This window comes from Ylistrum balloti, unplaced genomic scaffold, assembly GCF_031769215.1.
Source record: "Ylistrum balloti isolate Yb309-2 unplaced genomic scaffold, AGI_CSIRO_Ybal_v1 Utg370744, whole genome shotgun sequence".
In the NCBI taxonomy this organism is placed as follows: domain Eukaryota; kingdom Metazoa; phylum Mollusca; class Bivalvia; order Pectinida; family Pectinidae; genus Ylistrum; species Ylistrum balloti.
The window spans coordinates 170,872-191,621 of record NW_026782438.1 but is presented as its reverse complement, the minus strand read 5'-3'; the positions used below and the strand labels follow the sequence as shown (position 1 = coordinate 191,621).

The 20,750-nt window shown below is 33.4% G+C and overlaps 1 protein-coding gene across 1 annotated transcript; it reads left to right on the top strand.

Annotated features, from left to right (window-relative positions):
• The first annotated feature begins 1,108 nt into the window (after window positions 1–1,108).
• On the top strand, window positions 1,109–20,730 carry LOC132558005 (CD109 antigen-like). The gene is made up of 30 exons (XM_060222524.1): window positions 1,109–1,177; window positions 1,519–1,647; window positions 2,231–2,270; window positions 2,488–2,572; window positions 3,270–3,363; window positions 3,982–4,197; window positions 4,898–5,122; window positions 5,374–5,478; window positions 5,764–5,826; window positions 6,412–6,606; window positions 7,944–8,093; window positions 8,349–8,456; window positions 8,831–8,888; window positions 10,004–10,010; window positions 10,690–10,807; window positions 11,078–11,191; window positions 12,081–12,227; window positions 12,611–12,749; window positions 13,600–13,776; window positions 14,327–14,408; window positions 14,813–14,969; window positions 15,742–15,831; window positions 16,314–16,497; window positions 17,387–17,610; window positions 17,796–17,951; window positions 18,621–18,689; window positions 19,322–19,431; window positions 19,732–19,885; window positions 20,228–20,330; window positions 20,648–20,730. Exons 1-30 carry the CDS (start codon window positions 1,109–1,111, stop codon window positions 20,728–20,730), a joined length of 3,651 nt encoding a protein of 1,216 aa, XP_060078507.1.
• The last annotated feature ends 20 nt before the right edge of the window (window positions 20,731–20,750 follow it).

Sequence of the window (20,750 nt, the reverse complement as noted above, 5' to 3'; positions counted from 1 at the left end):
AAGTAAATTACTGTTTAAATAAGCGATTTAACGTATTATGGTAACATACAAGTTTATTTAAGAAATTAATAAAATTGTGTTTTGATTGAATTTTGGAACTTTGTTTTCGTGCAGAGCATTTATTTTTGACGTGCGTCAACAGGTACAATTCAGCTTAACAAACATTCCGTAGACCTAACAGACTGTTAAAGTTTCGATAGTCTGAATTTTCACTAAGTGTTGCAGGTTTAATAGAATAAATGGAGAGTGTCTTAAGATATCAAAGGTGGCGAGCATTTTCCTTCAACCTACCCAGAATACAGCTTGTCTTTAGACACTAACCAACCATACTTCGTATACCTGTCTACGATTTGTAAAAAAACCCCAACATGTCAACATAATCATAATCCAAACTTAAATTCAGTAAAACTCGGGAAAAATCTTAACTAAGTAAATGTTTACACGGAGGGTCCTGAAAAAGTCGAAGGATATTAATACCAGCTGTTCTGGAAGAGTAAGCGTTTTCTGTTCCATCGGCGACAATCAAGATTCGGCGACATCGAACATGTAAATCTTGGTCATTCCAAGTAAGTAATGTCACGTTCTGAAATGAGAACAAGGCATACAACAACGGAACCAAAAGTCAAGCTAACGAGCATCAAACACACCCAGCTACATATCACACACAGAAATAGTTTTTCTGGACATCTTTTTTATATTCTGATGTAGGAGATTAAAAATATTAAAGCTTAAAGAATATGTTTGAGACGTTTTCCTCTACGCATGTTCAGATTATTATAACCTTGTTGCAGTGCGGATAAAGGCAATAGGGACATATTCTGACCTAAAAGTTGTTCTTGCTCCAATGAACATTACAATTTATGTAAGTATATTTTCTATTCATTCATGTGTGCTGTTAAAAAAACCCAATTACCATGTTTTCTTAACGAATACCTCTAATTGAGTACAAGGAATATGTAATAGAACCATAAGAAGTAATGATGTTCTGTTTTGAAATGTGTCCCGATTTTGAATATACAGTGAAACACAGAAAATCCGACACACTGTCGGAAAACATGATTTGGTCGGATTTTACAGGGTATCGGAGTAGTCAGAATGTTTGTTTATAATGTTGTCAGAAGCGAGCAGTGGGGAGGTGGCGGAGGAGGGCACAGTGGGTGGTAGGATTCGGGTAGAGGTGAGGGTCATTTCGCAACTTAACGTGTCTTAGAACGGCGGGATGGCGATGGTTTGAGTGGAATTTGTATTAGAAACAGTTCTGGCAATCAATGAAAAAACTTACCAGTATGTGATATTGAAATCTTAAGACCAGTAGTCATTACGTTCTTGAGAAGACATGGCGTTGGCGCCAAGCTGAATAAACAGTCAAGGAAGCAAGTCACGCTAGCAGCAATCAAATGACAAGGTAGTAAACGTTCAACTGTTTAACTCACAGGCGTTGGTTTTACGTGTTCAATCTGATAACGTTAGGTTTAAAACTTATTTAGAACTTGTAACTTTGAATTTGTTTATTTGTAGGATTCGAAAAACAACAGAATCAAACGATGGATTTCATACATGGATCCACCTTCCTGTGTATTCAAAGGCAAGTTACAGCTAACCGAATATACCAATACAGGCGATTGGCGAATATCAGTAGAACAATTGGTGAGTTAATTGTGTCTTTCAATCCAAATATGAAAAAATATGTAAATTCAGGAATACAAGAACCACTTTATAACACATCGAGAAACAACCAATGAAATATGTTTAAAAATCCAAACAATCAAAACCAAACGTGTATCAACATTTTGTAAAGCAAAAAGTTATATTATTTCAAACATGAAAAATAAAATTTTAGACATATGTTAAGATATGACAGTTTTTCACGGGAGCAATGCACCCACACTTAAAGAACCTGTGATGAAAACTTCTCACACATCGACAACAGCTAAGATTGTTGCGTGAAAGTCAGACTGTACTGAGGTCTCTTTCCGAGAATGTCAAACGATCGCAAGGCTATCAATCTGTTTGTTAGTCAATCAAACAATCTTGGCTCTGTATTTTCTTTACTATCTAAGCGGCATCAGCCGAGCCTTCATGCTAAGCTTGACTATCAAGCAGCAATAATTTTGCAGTAGAGTTTAGATTGGTTCGTGGGCAAAATTATGTTGTTACTAAGAAAAGCCCTCTATGGGTACGATAGTATTATATTTTTAAAGTGCTCAGACAAGTTTTGTATTTCCAACAGATTGCGATGGAAGAAAAGATATTTGAAGTCCGCGAGTTTGGTAAGTGAACGCTTATTATACTGTACATGTACGATGTACATTCAAATCTGGAAAATGATTTTATGGAAAAAAATAAAGTGAATTAAAATGAAAAAAATACAGCTTTGATATAACTAATGCGAAAGTAATTTCATGGAAAATTACGTCTTTTCCAAATTCATATTAGATATTTTAGAAGCATCGTTTATAGAATACATTACATGATTGTTGTTGGTAGATCTTCCGAGATATGAGGTGAACCTAGAGTTACCATCGTACGCTGTTACAACTGACGAGGAATTTACCGGTAAAGTTTCAGCAAAGTAAGTCAGACGAAAGTGTCATTGTTTTAATTAGTTTGAGAAACATTTTAACCAAACATGTATTTTCAGTTTATACTACTGACATGTCTGATCGAGTCATCTATGGGCATCGTCTAATATTAGCAAAGACTACATATGAAGCTGTTTCATTAAAATGATAGGTGCTATAGCTACATGAAAGTAGTTCATTTCATGATGAAAGAAAAATGAAAATTAAAAGAAAAATAAATCTCATTAAAAACAAGCTGGAAGCAATAAAAATCTAACATCCATATAGCACAGGCATTTTCTTGTGACCTAAAGCTTCCCACTATCGAACAATACTATCAATTCAATGATGTTAACAAGATAGTGAAAATCTTATACTAATAATTGAAAGATTTCACATCATTTTTGCACCCGATTTCAATCACATTTTGGCCCTGTTATTCAAAACAAACTTTAATGAGTTAACATTCATTCAATAGTCGATTTTGGAAAGGCTGCAAACTTTCGGTTATGAGTATCACTGAAGGAAGAATGAAATAGCTGTATGATGCAGTTTAATTCATTCTACGTTTTAATGTATGCTGAAATATGATTACTTGTTCTAGATTGCCCTACTGACATTATCAAATCAAGTATAACAATGTTTATGTATAAGCGTAGGCATACATAAATTACCTCTCACACTGTATTCTTTTCACACGTATTTTAGGTACACATTCGGAAAGCCTGTCAAAGGGAAGCTAACCGTTTTGCTTGAAACAACATTTACAAGCGACCGCAAGATTAAGCTCCATTTCGGAAATGTAATTCAGTTATTTTTTATTTACATTTGAAACGTTGTTATTTTCATAACCAGAGAACTAATTTCCTGTGTCAAATAATAATAATAATAATATAATGTGTATGTAATATGGATACCTTTGTAGTACACTGCCGACGAGTGAATCTATTTTCCCCCAATATTTTAGAACGCAAAATGAAAGAAAATTACTCTTTCATTTGTCGGGGTGAAGAAGGGATTGTTTACCATAGAACTCACACAATGTGGTAAACCCTCAGCAAAGCCTCAAGGTTTACTATATTTTGTGGCAACTCGGGTGGAATACCTTATCCTACTGCCCGACGTATTAAAGAGTCTTGTAATATTATGTATTTAGCAAATGAATGAAGAATCATTACAAGGTGTGTTGTTATGCACCAGTTTTCCGAAAGTATAAGGGTATACCACAAAAGAGGTTATCATAATAATTTTTTTCATGACGATGTCATATTCATAGAAAGCAAAAAGTTATCATAATCTTTGTTTGTAGCCGAATTCAATAACAATAATAAAAAACAAAATGATCGAATGACATGAAATACTTGTAGAATGATATCCGTTATAATGTCATTTTTTTATTTTCGTTTTTCCTTTACCAAAGTTCAATGGAGAAATGGATTTTTCCGTACCAATGCAGAACGTAACCACCATTCTGAGTTCATCTCAAGTTCGTGTCACCGTCACGGTTACAGAAGGTCTAACTGGTGTTAAAATCAAGGATAAAAGTGATATAGGACTGTATGGATATCACGAAAAAATTACTTTTGCAAATGTTTTGCCTAAAGTTTACAAGCCTGGGCTTGTGTACCATGGTATCGTAAGTATACTATACGATAAAAAAAAAAAAAAAAAAAACAATTCCACAAAACTGTAAGTGATATGTTACATTTTCCATGTTTTATATTTAACATATTTTCTGTTTAAATTGTACTGTAAACACTGATTTGATTTTTTCAGAACTAATGTACGTTGTGTTTGGTTGGGAAATAATAAAATCATGGTTTGTATATGAATTATGAATAATTATCATTACGATGCAATTCAATGTATTACAAGGAGTAATAATTTATTTAGGAAATTGATAAATACCAGCTGAAGGCGCACGTAAGATCCTGACAGGTCACATACACGGAAGCGTATAACGTGCTACAGATCTGCCAAACTAATAATCGATTGCAAAGTTTGATTTAATGATAAATTCTTTGTGTCAGGATGAACAAGTGCTCTTTCATTCTGAATATTGTCAAATTTTAGAAGAATACAATGTATTATCAATTTATTATGAATTTACCACAAACAGAGTATGTCATAACGGTCGATAAGATAGGAATTCTGAATAAAAATATTAGCATGAATGATAAGAATAAAAAAAAATCGAAAATTTTGAAATAAAAACATAATTGATAAGACATATACCGTCATTATATTTCAACCTCGTTAACAATGTGTGACATTTTTGTACTACAATAAGGTACTATCGATAGTTCATTAGCTATCGTATTAAATTAATTTCAAAGCTTCAAGTTACCGCGCAAGATGGCACCATTCTACCAAATGCTGAAGGAAATGTTGATATCAGCATAAGCTATTTTGCACCTCCAAGAATCTATAATGAGTCCTCCCTGCTCAACCCAGAATTGAAACGCCTACCATCGATAATCAAAGGTGTTCCGAGAAATGGAATTGTTCAGTTTGACGTCGTGATTCCGTCTGAAACCGCAGATTCAGGTGTTTCCATCTCTGTAAGTGTAAACGTTGAGGATAAAATGAAATGGCGAAAAAAGTAGTCACGTTATATCTGTTATAGCAAATTAGTAACGGAAAGGAAATCCTCTCTTTGTATCAAGGTACATGAAAAAATCTTTTGTGCAAATAATCCTGTCAAATCACGGAATTTTGAACTGTCGTTTTTCAAACAAAATTCAAAATTGATTCTGTGGCAAATAACAGGACAAGTTGAAATGTATTTATGAGTGTTTAATATTATGTTTAGGCAAATTATGGATCTGCTTATGCTTCTTTGAACCTGCAAAGAGCAGAGTCACCGAGCGGTTCTTACGTACAAGTCAGATTGAAATCAAAACCTTCAATGTTACAGGTAATGTGAAACTACCAGTACCAAATTGAATAAAATAAGTTTGCCTTGTGACAACAAATAAATGACTTTAAATATCATTTGTGTTAGTTTCTGATATAAGTTCCGTCTTGAACCTGTATATATTTCCCACTTTTAGAGGCCACTTGAGTTGATCTTATCTACAGCTATAAGTGTATATTGTTCTTGATAATTATGTTCTTGAATTCATGGTAATATCTATTTGAAAGGAAGTAGGAAAATTAGTGTGGTGTTCAATATAGGTAATACAATTTGTTTCTTGCACAGGCTGAATCATGGGCTAAGTTTGAACTGAAGTCAACAAAGAACATGTCTTTTGTGGACGTTCAGGTATGCCAAAAAGCATTATTGCTTCATATTAACGAAATCAATTCGTGTGCCATTCCTATCTTTAAGACAGATCACCTTTTCCCTAATGCGGATAATCTGATATGTGTGTTCCATTTCAGTTGAATGGTATCGTACAAGGACTAATCACTGTTCGCTTTTGTGTCTTTTGTGCAATCGTTAAAATGATGTGTTTTTCTTTGATATCGTAAAACATGTTAAAACCATTTTATGCTATCTATGCATGTTTCGTCAAGTTCAATGATAAGTCAGTAACATCGCTCTAGAAATTTTGGGACCTTATATACTTTTTATACAAGTTTTTCTAGGTTCCAGGTTGATTCGAAGGTCATATGCTAACCAAGGACAATTCTGATTATAATCAATGATATTCAATGTCCTAAGGATTTTACCAAGATATGCAAAGGTCAAATGTTAGATAATTATCAGTATGGTATCGACTGATATTTACAAAACACAACACAAAAATACCATGATGTCAACATAATCATTACTAAATGTTCAACATATAATTGTGAAAGAATAAATTTAGATGTATAATGGCTAATCTTCATTGTTATTGTACAGATATTATCTAAAGGTGTGTTGGTCAAGCGCAAAAAACTTTATGTTAGGGGTACGAAGAAAACATCCAAAGTATTCAGAGTAAAACTAACACAGCCTATGGTACCAAAATCAAAGCTTTTGGTCTACTACTTTCGAGATGGGGAAGTCGTCTCAGATTCCATCAGTATAGCTGTGGACGGACTATTTAAAAATAAGGTGAGTTAGTATATTTATAGTAGGTGCCTTCGAGCGGCCAAAGTCTCTTACCCTCCGGTATATCTAATCTTATTCCTGTTAGGTTTTGTGCAGTTGGTTTTTGTATAGTTTTATCATATTTTAGCGTTTAAAGTTTAAATCAAGATGTCGTCATGTATCAAATTTTTTTTTGACATATTGGTTTTTCCTTGTTGTTTTTACGTATTTTTTGGAATAGTATCTATGACAAAATAACAATTCAGCTTCCTTCAAGTTGCGACTGATGTTCCTGAACAAGCTTAGAAACGGACACTTCAACCTTTTTTGCTCTGGATTTACAGGACGGGCCTCATTTACTGAGCCAGTTAAAAGGCCCTGACATTGATATACATTTACTTCAAATAGTCACTATTATTCACGGATGTTTCATTCAAATCATATAGAGGTCGACACTGAAAGTCACTACATTTCAAACAAATATATTTGATAACGCAGACCGACACTTCGCCCATGTGTAATTTACTTATAACAACTACAGTAGAGGAAAAGATCGGTTCACTCAAACTACTAACCTACGATTACTGCGTCTTTAACATTATCATTCGTGGACGACCTTAGCTGGTGACAACGTAAACCCTCGAAACAAATCAACTGATGCAATAATATGTGATGAAACGTTGATTGTATGCCGTTTTATTTTTTGTCACATTTGGCCATTGGGAGACTTTATAGTTTTGCAATATGTGTTTAATGCTCGTGAGCATACCTGGTTATTTCGCTATTGTTAACCTTGTTCTAATTTCTAACGTGACATAACACTTTGATGCAGTTCAATTAATTGTTTGACTCTACTGTAACTAACTCTAAGTTTGTATCAAGAAGTACTGTTCTGTGTCTTCTGTGCAATTTTCGAGATTGCGGGTTGAAGTGATTTTAATAAAAGTTCACGTGGTTTGCCATGAATTGCATGGCACGTTTTGATTACTTGAAATAGATTTAGAACGAACTGATGCACTTGGTATTTTCTAAAATTATCAGATATATGAAAATTACGAAAATGGAATTATGGGGCTAGTGAACCTCCTCATTTATGTTTTGACTTTCTTTTCGATTTTCCTTAGTTGCCTCCTAGGCTCCAAATTTAGGCCCTTAGCATCAGTGACGAGTCCTAGAAGGAACAGCTGTATGATGCAGTTTTACTGCATCTTATTCTAAATTTGTTTCAAACGAGCTTTGATGAGTTGTGAGTCTTTTGTGCAATCTTTGACCTTGTCTCTGTTTTATTTTTTTCATATTGGTCATATTTACTTCTATATCCAAATCCAGACAAAGAATAACTTTGAGATCTGTTTTCACAGGCATCTCTGAAGTTCAATAAGGCGAGGGCAAAACCAAACACTGATGTAACCTTGCATCTGAAGGCTGCACCAGGATCTGAGATGCACATCTTAGCGATAGACAAAAAAGTACTCCTGCTGAAGAAGGGAAACGATATAACACAAGATGATGTACGGTTGTTGAAAATATTTATCCGATTATTGTAATCAAATATTGTAATATTTGAACGTTTATACGGCATTTGTATGAAAGCTACCATTAAGTGTTACCGATACAATATTACGTAATCGTTTAATTGATTTACTAATGTCGTTATCAAACAATATTTCCCTGACAAGAACAAGGCTAGTAAATATCGATTACGTCTGTTAAACTGATTTTTAATTTTTGAAACGAAAACATTAACACCTATTTCCATGTTTTAGGTTGAGAATGAGATCCAGCTTTATAACGATCAGCCAAATTTCGGATTAAGATCTATCCGATGGTTGCCCATTCCCATTGGGGATACCGACACATATTCTATTTTCCTGGTAACTTCCTGATATTATATCTAACGCAATAAGCATTTACTACCTTACTAAGTATAAACCAGAAAAAGAAACTTAGCTTTTCTCATTAATATCTTTTTATAAAAAATGTCTATTTAATCTAAGTGTATTCAATTTAAACACACACTTTACTTTAGACAAAACCATATCACGTTTGATATCAAGAACTTAAGATATTAAAGCATGAAGTAAATGGTGAAAGGTACAGGGATTTAGGATGAAATCTTTCAAATATCTCTATTTCGCACTGTTTACTGTCAATTATTTTAGATTAAAAAACGGTTAAAATCGAACAAGAATAATTTCAATATGGAAACTATTCAAAATTTTAAGTATGTCTATTTGTTAATTTTCAGAACACTGGAGTAGTTGTAATGACTGACTTAACGATAACCCGCAACTTAAACTTTGAAGGTAAGACATTTGATACAATGACCTGTTTGACCGACTTGATGACGTTTCACGGTTATGAAAAGCATCATGTTTTGAGTTATGTGTATAAAAAACTGGCAAAATTCTCAACAAGTAAGAGCTTACAAGAAGCAGAATATTATAATTAAAATAGGCCATAAAATACACGTTCCTGTTGCAGGATTCAATGCTATATGTTTATGAAATATTTCACGGCAAAGAAATTCTTCTTGTTTGAAACTAGACTAGTAGTGCTACCTCCCACAAAGGCACCAGTATCATTGTCAAGTCTACAGCCAAGCGGTGGGGTTGAAATTAAAAATGTATGGATCTGTAACGAAATAATTTGATATCTGATCCGAATATATTTTAGTAAATTCATAATAATAAGATTTGATTCAGTTCTGCTATCTAAATGTGAAGTATGACATGTAAGTTATGCAGTGTCAGGAAAAAAATAATAATAAAAAAAAAATCACAGACAACTGTCCCAGCAACGCAACAATTAACGGCTTCAACCCTTAATGCATCGGCTGAAGCACCATCGTCCCGTTAAGTACTACATCGTGAATCAGTCGAAAGTTCTTTGAAACCTGGATTTGGACAGAATTGGTTCACCTTAGAATAACATATTTTGTGTCGATTTCTCCCTAAAAGTACTTGACTTTCTCACTCCGATTGCTGCCGTCGGAGATATGCATTAGAAGCAACAAAAAGATGACTAAGGAGAAAGTAGAGCCTATCACTTCACCTGTGCGGTTTCGAAACATATTTCCGGGGACATGAATTTGGGCAGATATATCTGGGGTTGGGTTTCACATGTCAAAGTCTTGAAATTAAAATTAGTAACATATTTCGGTTCGTAGGAGAGCCGATTAATGCTATTTCGATTTCTTTTATTTCATTTTCCTTGAAGGTAATATTCCACAAAAGGAAGCAAAGGAAAATTCGGCAATGGTCGGCACTAGAGCACGTGTAAGGAAACGGTTTCCGGAAACTTGGATTTGGACATCTGTACTTGCGGAGTTCGTTTTTTTGCTTACACTTTCACTTAAACATTTACCCAAACTCCTATCAGTCCACACTTTGATTTTAATATTTTTTCTTTCTGTTGAAAGTTTGCAGGTAAGTACCATTGCATGTTTTTTCTATGTCTTTAATTTAATTTGACTCGCCATTTTTACATTGAAGTGTACCTGCGAAAAATAACCAGTCACAAAAACTCACGCAGATACGTTGTGTATATTCCGTCATGTATATGTGTAGGTGTATTTAGGTTTCAAACGGTCTTTCAGATATAGGCATTGAGTGATTAATGTAAAACAGTCAAGGGGCTAGTTTATTGACGATGAAAATATGGACAAAAGTGGTCCCGCTATGGAGTCATTTGTGTCCATTCCCTAAGGTGGCTTTAATAGTGAGGTGTCACTGTATTTCATTCTAGCAAATTATCGTTCAGTATCAGAATGTAATACGAACGTTTTAATTACTAACTTCCAATCATTATTATGCGCATGTACAAACATTTTGATGGTTTGAATAATTTTCATTCCACACAAAATAGTAATGATTTCTTTAGGTCAACTATTAATATCATTTTTGTTTTGCTATGACATTTGATTCCTATAAGTTTTCTTTCTCTGTTCATAACTTTAATATAAAAAAATCCCCGATAAATTGATATTTGAATCATGTCACATATAAGAATTAATTCTTTTCAACACATCGCTCACTCAGACTCTATTTATAATCCTAACAATAACGTAGTAATTGTGATAACTGTTAGTAATGAATATCATTTCAGATACAATGGAGAGGCAAGACTTTCTCGTAAAACGCCTGACAGTATGACGACATGGGTAGCATCAATGTTTGCATCCGACAAAAAGACTGGACTTGGTGTAGCCACATCAACAGCTGAAGTAAAAAAATTAAATTATTATCACGGGGCCAATCTACCCCCGTCTGTACAATATTTACGTAAAAACATATTCATCACATTAAGCTATACTTTAAAGTAAGATGTTCCACGTGTTATCAACATAAGATTATTAATTCGCACGAAATGCAACTCACAAATAACTCTGAATTCCACTTTCAAAATGTATGCTGATCATAATTGCCTTCAAAGTGATTTGGAATTATCGATTGTTTTTTACATAAATACATTTCTTTATTTCTACCTTCTAAAGATCACGGTGGTTTTGAAAGAGTTCATCCAAATCACTGTACCTCGTTGTGCAGTCAGGGGAGAGATGGTTGTTATCGAAGCAAACTTCTTTAATTATGGGAACAAGGCTATTGAAGTAAGTTCATAGTTTTTCTTCCGGTTTTGTTTCTGTTTAGTCTTGAAGGATTTCCAGGTACTTAAAATGTTTTATGGCAATTAATTCTTGTCGTGTTTTGATTACATGTATTATTTACTATGTTAAAAACCAAATGCTTTTAACTTGACATAAAAGGTGGGAATCACTGTAGTCAAACTATTATATTGCTGTATTTTGACCATATTATGGTATTCTATCGATCAAAATATTCCCAGTAAAACTCTCACGAATCACATATACCCAGTCGATGTACTGCGACTATAATATGAAACGATGTACAAATTCTCTCCCTTTATTTAGGTTGTGATCATACTGAGAAAAACGAAGAGATTCTATTTCGCTAATGCGAATGGCACGAGGTTCACACCAACATATCGTAGAGCATGGCATAAGGTGTGTACATACCGCGTTTAAAGATTAAATTAGGGATAGTGTGAAATAGCATACTTTTCTGTATCAGGTATTCTCGTAAAAAGATTTTGAGAATAAAGTTAACTAATTAGCCCTCTGTGATGTATACGCATATACCTGGTCAAAGAGTTGTTCGGATATTCCTGGTTTTCAATTATAGAGGTAAAAAGCACAAGAGACTTAAAATACAAACTAGTGATATACGAAGTTCAGTAGGCCGTCATGAAAAGGCCACATGACCAATATGCATACTCAAATGTACAGGTGACCTAGGTACATCGCGATTTTCACAATGCCAAGTCCATATAGCATGTAAAGACTTGTAAAATGTCAAAAGCATGCCTGGCATATGCGTACCTACACTTATAGTGTTTAACGGGTAATTGATGCAAGTACGGTGTCAGAATCTACTACATATTTGTTTTGTGACAGTAACTGTATAAAGTTATTTTTACAGCCGATAAAAGTTAATTCCAATGACATCGGTACGGTATATTTTCCAATCATACCTTGCTTGAATGGGGAGTTGAAAATCACTGTATTGGCTAGGGCGAAGGGGACACGCAGACGTATTGATGCTATCACAAAGTCTATCAAAGCGAAAGTAAGTTGTATTCCGTGATATCTGATATATATAGTAATAATTTCCAGTCTGATAGATATCAAAGTTTTTCCAAGAACTTTGTTGTTAGTTCCAAACGATTAATGTTGGGATGCTCAAGAAAAGAATCAAACGTATTTTATTAACATTTCTGTTCTTTATGAGAAATACATAACTCAATTTACCTTGGAAAATAGCCGTTTCAATTCTGCTAAAAACAATTTCAAATATTCAAGAAATAGAGAAAAATATGTATTATTGTTAATGTGAATAAAAAACTCGTAATTCAATTTTCTTTCGAAAATGTGAAACTACAATACCCTTATGGTACATTTCAAATGCTTTCCTGAATACGTAGGTCTAACAATGTATTAATGTGATTGTAGGCGGAAGGCATTCGTCAGTCATACAGCATAACGTCTCTGAAAGTCTTAAAATGTGATGAATCTGTGAACGAATCAATCAGCATAACATTTCCCGAGGAACATGTGCCTGAGTCAGAATATATTCAAGTATCAGTTATAGGTAAAGAAACGACATATTTCATTCCGTACTCATCAAAATGTTAAGGCATAAGTGTTGACGTCATAGAGATACATTTAGGTGAAATAGATCTTGATATATGATTATTGTGATATCATACTTCGGCCTTGCGGCTGATTGTCCGGGTTGTCCTGATAATTGGTGTGACATCAAAATAGTCATATCATAATTTTGTTATCATATATTTTGAAAAAGAAAGCAAGAATAACTCTTCAACTGTCAAACAATCTTAAAAGATATCTTTATTACGATAAATAACAGTTAGGTGTTGTGCAAGCCGTTAACGGAAGCGTCCAACCATAATGCTAAAATCCGGTCCCAGGATGAATTGATATCAGCCAAGCACAATATTAAATTTTCGAGCCGGGTTGCCGAGAAACGTGTATGTTAGTTAAGCATGTCCTGTATTACATGAGCTAAATGAGTAGTATCAACGCTATACATGGCAAAATAAACATTATATTTTGTTGGCATATTTGACATAATGGAAAAAAGTATGAATTGCATGTCATTGGTTAATGATATCTATAGGTTTCATAGATAGGTCTGTTTCCATGCATTTTGCACTCATTGAGTTATAAAAACATTATAACATAATTGCATACTATATATATCGTCAAGTTCTTTTAAATTAATTTTCAAATATGATATAATATATCACTATTTAATATGATACATTGATGTCTTTTTGCAATGGATGGAAACGCAACATTGTCAGTCAGGAACAGTTCAAAATGCAAACTTCGTTGTTAGTTCTTTGCAATATAAGGTTCAGACGGACTACCAGTTAGAAATAATTGTTTTTAACATCTTACTCAATCTTACTTCTTAGGTGATATTATGGGACCACCTCTGGCTGGTATCGAGGACCTTTTGCAGATGTCATATGGCTGCGGAGAACAAAATCTTATGAAATTTGTTCCTAATGTATTTATTACAAGATATCTCCGTGCCACAAACAGACTCTCTGTAGAGATAAAGATAAAAGTAGAAGGGTTACTGAACTCAGGTTAGTATAGTGCATATTTTTGATTTTTTTTATGGCTCATGATTAAATTGCCGAATATCAGTTTACAGATAATATTGTATCATTCACATACGTATATATTTGTCAAGCAACCCAGCCCTTAATTTCACTGATGAGCTCATCTGTTGTTTGCATTAGTTATGTCTTCTTGATGCAACTCAAAATTTGTATTTGAAAGGTGGTTTTTATTTTTGGTCTTTTATATAATCCTTAAGACTTGTACTCTAGATACGTTCTTCCTTCCATATACTTACTGTTCCCACTTGCTCTCAGGTATATCAAGTTAGTTATCAATTATTTACAGAAGGATGTTTTTTTTATTAATGGAATCCTTTCATGTGACATTATACTGTCGCTAGTAATTTTGTTAATAATAATTGATAAATTGTATGCGATCTGTTGTTTACTCAGTTTTTCAAAATGTTTGAATATCGAATGCAAATATTTTATACCTTCATTCAATTTTGATATGTGTATTGGTTGTCATTGAATATTGGCAATTCTGAAATTTACTTTGAGCCGTTTTTTTCAGGGTATCAGAGGCAGCTGATTTACAGACGTGATATTGGATCATTCAGCGCATTTGGGAACCACGATAGCAGTGGTAGCACTTGGTAATCTTTTTTCCAAAATGTTATGATAATTTCATTGATAATTTATACATCGTTCGTTATTTACTCGGATATTTAGAAAGTGTAGACAAGCAAATACTAATTATTATGTATTTGGCATTACTAATCTAATCTTATTTAAAAACCATTAAAAATTAATTATTCACATGAATATATGTGAATTTACAGTATATCGTTGTCTATCGCTGTATTCTTTTTTTTTTAAATAGGGATGGGAATAATGAAATTATAAATTATACTTTGAACAATTTATTTATACTGTTAGAACGATCATTAAAACACCAGTCAGTTAAGTTGTGTTGTACTTTCTATAACTTGGCGTAATAGAAACAAAACTGAAATTCTTAATCGAAACAATTTACTACCTTTTGCCCATTTGAACACAGGTTAACAGCATTTGTTGTCAAAGCATTTGCTCAGGCTAACGAAGACATATACATAGACCCAAGTGTGATGTCCAGTGCTATCCTGTTTCTCTTAGGACAACAAAGTGAAGACGGTTCATTTAATGAGCCGGGCAATGTGATACATAAAGAAATGCAGGCAAGTCAACCCTTCTGTTTTAAATGAAATCATAACATTAGTACAAGTAAGTAATTACGTGCTTTAAAAATCTCTGGAACATTTTTCATAACGCATAGGTAGATGACACCCACAAAATGGCTTGATGGAGGAAATCAAGCGTCCTCCAGATGAAAGGAACTCTCAACCAGTACATCATCGTGGCCTACCTACTTTTCCACGTTGAGGTCGACCTCGTGATTTTGAAATTTCATCAAATTGCATTCCAGTTTTGCTTGATTAATTTCTGCAGAGTATAATAAATTTCTTTTGACATAGTGACTTCAAATGTTGAACAGACAGGATAACATCATAACGTTGTGAATTCAAATGTTTGATTAAAGATGTGCCATATATCATATAGTGACTGAAATGTTGCAACGCTTTTACGTTAAGCTGATATTATAAATCCATGGTTCAGTTATTCATTACTTTGTTCTCCTTTGGGACTTAAAATGATTGATTTTGATGAACCAAGATGGACATAGCGTCGATTGAGCAGAACACTCTTACTCCTCTGGAACACCTGGTCTCCGTTTATTTTTTCAGTTGTCTCCGTGTAAATTTTCTTCTTGTTCAAGCCTGCCTTAGTTTCATTGAGTTTTAATTTGAATGAATGTACTGTTCACGTGTGTGTTTATTCTTTGTTGTTTTAAAATATATTGAATGTTTTGATAAGAAAAATATATAGTTATACTTTTAATCATGATATTGATTAAGACAGTGGTTGTGATATTGTGTTTGTTCGTTCTAGGGTGGATCGTCTTCATCGTCTAGATCACTGACCTCGTTTGTAGTTCTAGCATTAGCAGAGGCAAAACGAATGGGTTTTGCGAGCGCAAATGTAAGATACGTTTTGATATTGGCTATTTTTGTAAAATGGCTATATATATATATAAAATGTTCGATATTATAAGGAGATCGACATTGATAAGGATGTTGCGCTCCACTTTTACAAAAAACATTTATAACAATGATTAGCGATTAGTAATAAACGATTCCTTTATTGACATGCAGGGAGTTAGCCTCACATTCAAATGTGGCTTTTAATTACTAAAAGTGTAATAAAAATATGATCTTGATAACATTATCGTTTATCAGATGCTTTAGCACTTTATTGGATATGTTTTGCATTTGCTATGGTAAATGTAACAATATCTAATAATCGATATTTTATTAGTATTTTGAGTAAAGAAGTATATGTTTTGGATTTGCAGGGTTTCACACCCCAAAATGGAACATTCCTATGTAATAATCTTCCTTCTTTGCAATTAATGCATTGTTACATCAACATATTAACAATATTTATCAATGCTTTGAATTTAGATTTCAGAACAGGTCAACCAATCGATTTTAAGTGCCATCAATTATATTACAAGTGGAGGTATCGAAAGTTTTGAAAACACTTATGAACTTGGAATCACCGCATATGCTTTGACATTGGTCAACAAAGACTCGGAAATACTGAAAGACATTCTAGCTGCATTGGAGATGAGAGCAACGGTGGAAAGTTAGTTTCTACTTAGGGGATTTAATAATAAAACTGTTTAAAGTCATATTTCGGCAAGTGTATACAATATATTCAATTATTGTAGTACTACATAACGAGTTTATAGTCTTTGACATTGATATAGAAATATTCTTCAAATCAAACAAGACGACAGGCGTTATTGAATCGAACCGTTTAGGCCAGATCTGTTTAAATAGCATGATAATAATAACAATAACCTGACAACAGAAAATTAATTAAGAAAAGGTAAATGTTTTAGCAACATTTTCTGCTTGTAAGAAAAACTCGTAAAGTATTTTGGTTCAATTTACAATAACATATCGTGTTTTAAGTGCAAGGTTCTGGTTTTTCAAACATTTTCAAAAGCCTCATCATCCTGTATCTGAAGGTATATATAACTGTAATAATCGAGATCATGAGATAATGATAAACAGAAACAAAGACCTCTTCGTCGATTGCAAAAAAAGGTATTTCTAAAATAATAAGATTAGATTTGGACGAGCGAGCACATGTTTAACGGGACTTTGCTTAGTCTGCCGTATTAGGTATGCTGCCATGGCTTTTTCAAGTGTTCCTATCATATAAGTTTTTGTAAGTGATGTAGTGTGATCATGAACTTACGGATACATTAAGAATTATCAGATCTGCTTAACAAAATCCTTCTGATAAGGACAGCAACCACTTGAACACCAATATCTGTTTGTTATTTCGGTTTTAATTCAAGAAAACAGACTATCTTTTCGAATCTTTTCGAAAGACTTTCTATCTCCATATCCCAAAAGATTTTGTGAAGAAGATATGTGATTCGCTATACTTGTACAGTGTTCAATATATGCAATTTCTATCTAGATATTGTTATGCTATATTTCTATGTATGACCAACATATAGATGGAAAAAAATACTGGATTCTCACTGATGACGAAGCCGAATCTCTATCACCCTTTAAATCAAGTTGGCAACCACCAATAACTAAGTCAAGGGCTCTCGATGTCGAGGTCACAGCTTATATCATGCTAGCCTTCATTGAGAGAAACGACATTGAAAACAGTCTGCAGATGTTAAAGTGGCTGGTAACACAACAGAATTCCAAAGGTGGATTTATTTCAACACAGGTAAATCGATATGGTATACCAACATTTGGAATAAAAGTAATCAAGATGATTTATTGATAACATTTAGATTTAGAAACTTCAAAAGACGGTCTTGTGTCAGATTTTGTTGAAAATAAATTCATTATCATTGATAAATAATGAACGATAGTATGTTAAAATGTCTAGGTAAAATGCATTTGTTTCAGGACACAGTTGTCGCCCTTCAAGCCTTAGCGGCACTAGCAGAGTTTGTGTATCAAGACAACTTTGCTTTAAACGTCATTGTAAAATCTTCTTCCGGATCGTACTGTCATGGCTTCACGATCACCAATGCAAATGCCCTGGTTCTTCAGATAGCTGAGGTATACATATAGTAACATATAATTCAGAAATAAATTTCTAACTGACCTGTGTCAATAGATAAAGTTAATCTTTGTGATTATTTTGGTACTATCAGTAGAAGCAGTCATATTTCATGTTTTTTGTAATCCGGGAAAACAAAGGGGAAGAGCTAAGATTTATGATTAAAGCAAATTGGAAAATATTACGTACCCAAGTACAAATGCAAGCGATTCCAATGTCATATCAAACACTCTATAGATATATTGACGGAAAATGTCAGTTACATGATTATGTTTTTGGGAAGGGAGGGGGGATTATGTTATTAAACAAGCGTCTTTTATGTTTTTAATAACTCTATGGTTGGTTTGTCAATCATGCAAGCTTACGCTTGTCAACGGAAAACTTGTTATGCTTACATCTACAAATCGACTTGATGCATGTTTTGGATAATCAATGATTAGTCAGTTGAATGCATTATGATGTAGAAATAGAAGAATAAAATAAAAAGTCTGTGTGAGCGTTAACGTTGAATAAAACCTAAATTTTCATAGATATTGATGAAATTCAAAATATTTGGTGAACGTTTCAACCTTTACTTCCATTAAACATTTCATTATTATAAAAAGGAACTCATCAAGATAAACTTTCACCTATTATTTTGTTATTAATTACTTTCATATTATTAACAGATTCCATATAAACAAAATCATGAAGAACTTACAGTCAGTGCTGTTGGAACTGGAATATGTCTATTGGAGGTAAATTTGAGGAAATGCTAAATAACGTATATATGTCATGAAGGCAAAGCAATTTCGTTGGCTCTGGGAGATGCTGGTTATTTAATTAGATTGGTATTTCTTTGGTGGTCAGAATGGTCTCATTTGGGAATATCCTATTTCCTTATGTGATAAAGAAACGCTCGTTAGCGTTCTAAGCTCTTCCGTTGTTGGTTTCATTCGGGAACGTGAATCATGTTACTTAGATTGAGCTGCATTGGTATACGTGGCGGGAGCTGTCGATAAAGCAGAAAAGGCCTGCTATCCTTTCTGATATTAACTTGTACTTTTTCAAGGGGTTTTCGATAATTTATTCTTCATTATTGTCCTTGTATCGATAAATTTTATTTTAAATCAAAATTATTTTGATATATACGGATTTTCTTTGTTGTTGGTTTTTTGCTTTGTTTTGTATACTGGATTTGTGAATTTAGATATTTATTTTGGTAATCCGAATTGGTGTTTTTGAATGAAATAGATGAAAACATAACAATTTAATTGAATGTAAGCATTTCACTGAAAAGAATGTCAACCAAATGATCGATGGAAGAAAATATATAATAAATGAGCGAAAGATGACATGACTTGCTTATTTAAGATCCTTTTTATAACAGGTGTCGGTTTTCTTTAACGTGTTGAGAGAACTTCGTGTGCCAGCGTTCGACATGAATGTCACGTTAGAAAACGAGACAATGGAGGGTTTTAGACTTAATATTTGTTTCAGGTATGTTTTGTGAAGCCATAATTGACATTATTATACTATGCCTTATTTGGATGTTTATGAATTTCGAAATTGATTCAATAACAGTTATATCATTTTTTCTGAAAATTACAAAACTGTTATTATAGTTGTTCTGTGTGCTATCGAAATTAACATAATCCTTTTTACTTAAAACATACGATACTTCGCTACACTAAAACCATTGTCATTAATTCACAAAAATAACTTGTAAAATAAATTGCTGGCAGCAGAAAGTAGTAAACATTAGATATTATCTTTTTTGATATCCCGAATTCCTTAAAGATGGGTACGTAAGGGACGCAGCACCATGGCCTTGTTGAAGGTAGGCTTCCCAACGGGTATGGAGGGTGATATTAAGTCAATTGGAACCAATGAAGCCGCAACATTCAAGCGAGCAGAGCAGAATGGCGAAGACATAGAGATGTACTTTGATTACGTAAGTCATTATGTTCTGCTAAACACATATTCTACTTAATACTTTTTACATTATACCTGATGGCTTTTAGATAGTACTTAAACACCCATTATTTGTCTCGGTTATTATACGTGTTGATACTGTATCAAACTGAGCTTTAAACAATAGCACAACAGTCTTTTATTTTGTCATGCTGAAAGAAATCTATGCTCTTTTATAAGATTTAGAAAGTAACTCGGTTCAACATAGTTTTTAGAGTCTATAATGCCTTTTTATTCGTAGTGTTGTTCCTAGCTCGGTTCTTGTTGTATCTGGATTTGTCCATTTGAATTTCTTTTAATTTCTCTAATGGTACCGTTGCAGGTAACAAACGATGAAAGCTGCGTGACTGTACAGGTTTACCGGAGCAGTATCGTGGCGAATGCTAAAAAAGTACCTGTGACAGTGTGCGATTATTACGAGACTGGTAAGTATTATATATCATGGTAGTAAACGTATATGTGGCTAGTACAGTGTAATCAGTACTCATGGTCTTAGCTACACAATCAAAACATAGCATACAAAATTCAAAAGTCATTAATGTCTATTTCATGTTTATAGATGTAATATAAGTTTTTGTATCAAAATCAAATATGTTACATTCTATATTATTATATATCCTTATCGCCTTTGATGTTTATAAATAGAGATGCAATGAATTTTTAAATGTATTTTAATTGATTGATTTAAACATAGAAAAGAATACATGAATGTTCTTACTTTTACTATATTTCTTGTCTTCAGCGAACACTTTAACCGTCTTTTACAAGTCAACGGTACTGAGCAGAGCTTTACCGAGAGATGCGTGCGTTGATTGTCTGATCTAAAGGTCGTTGCATCATATGGA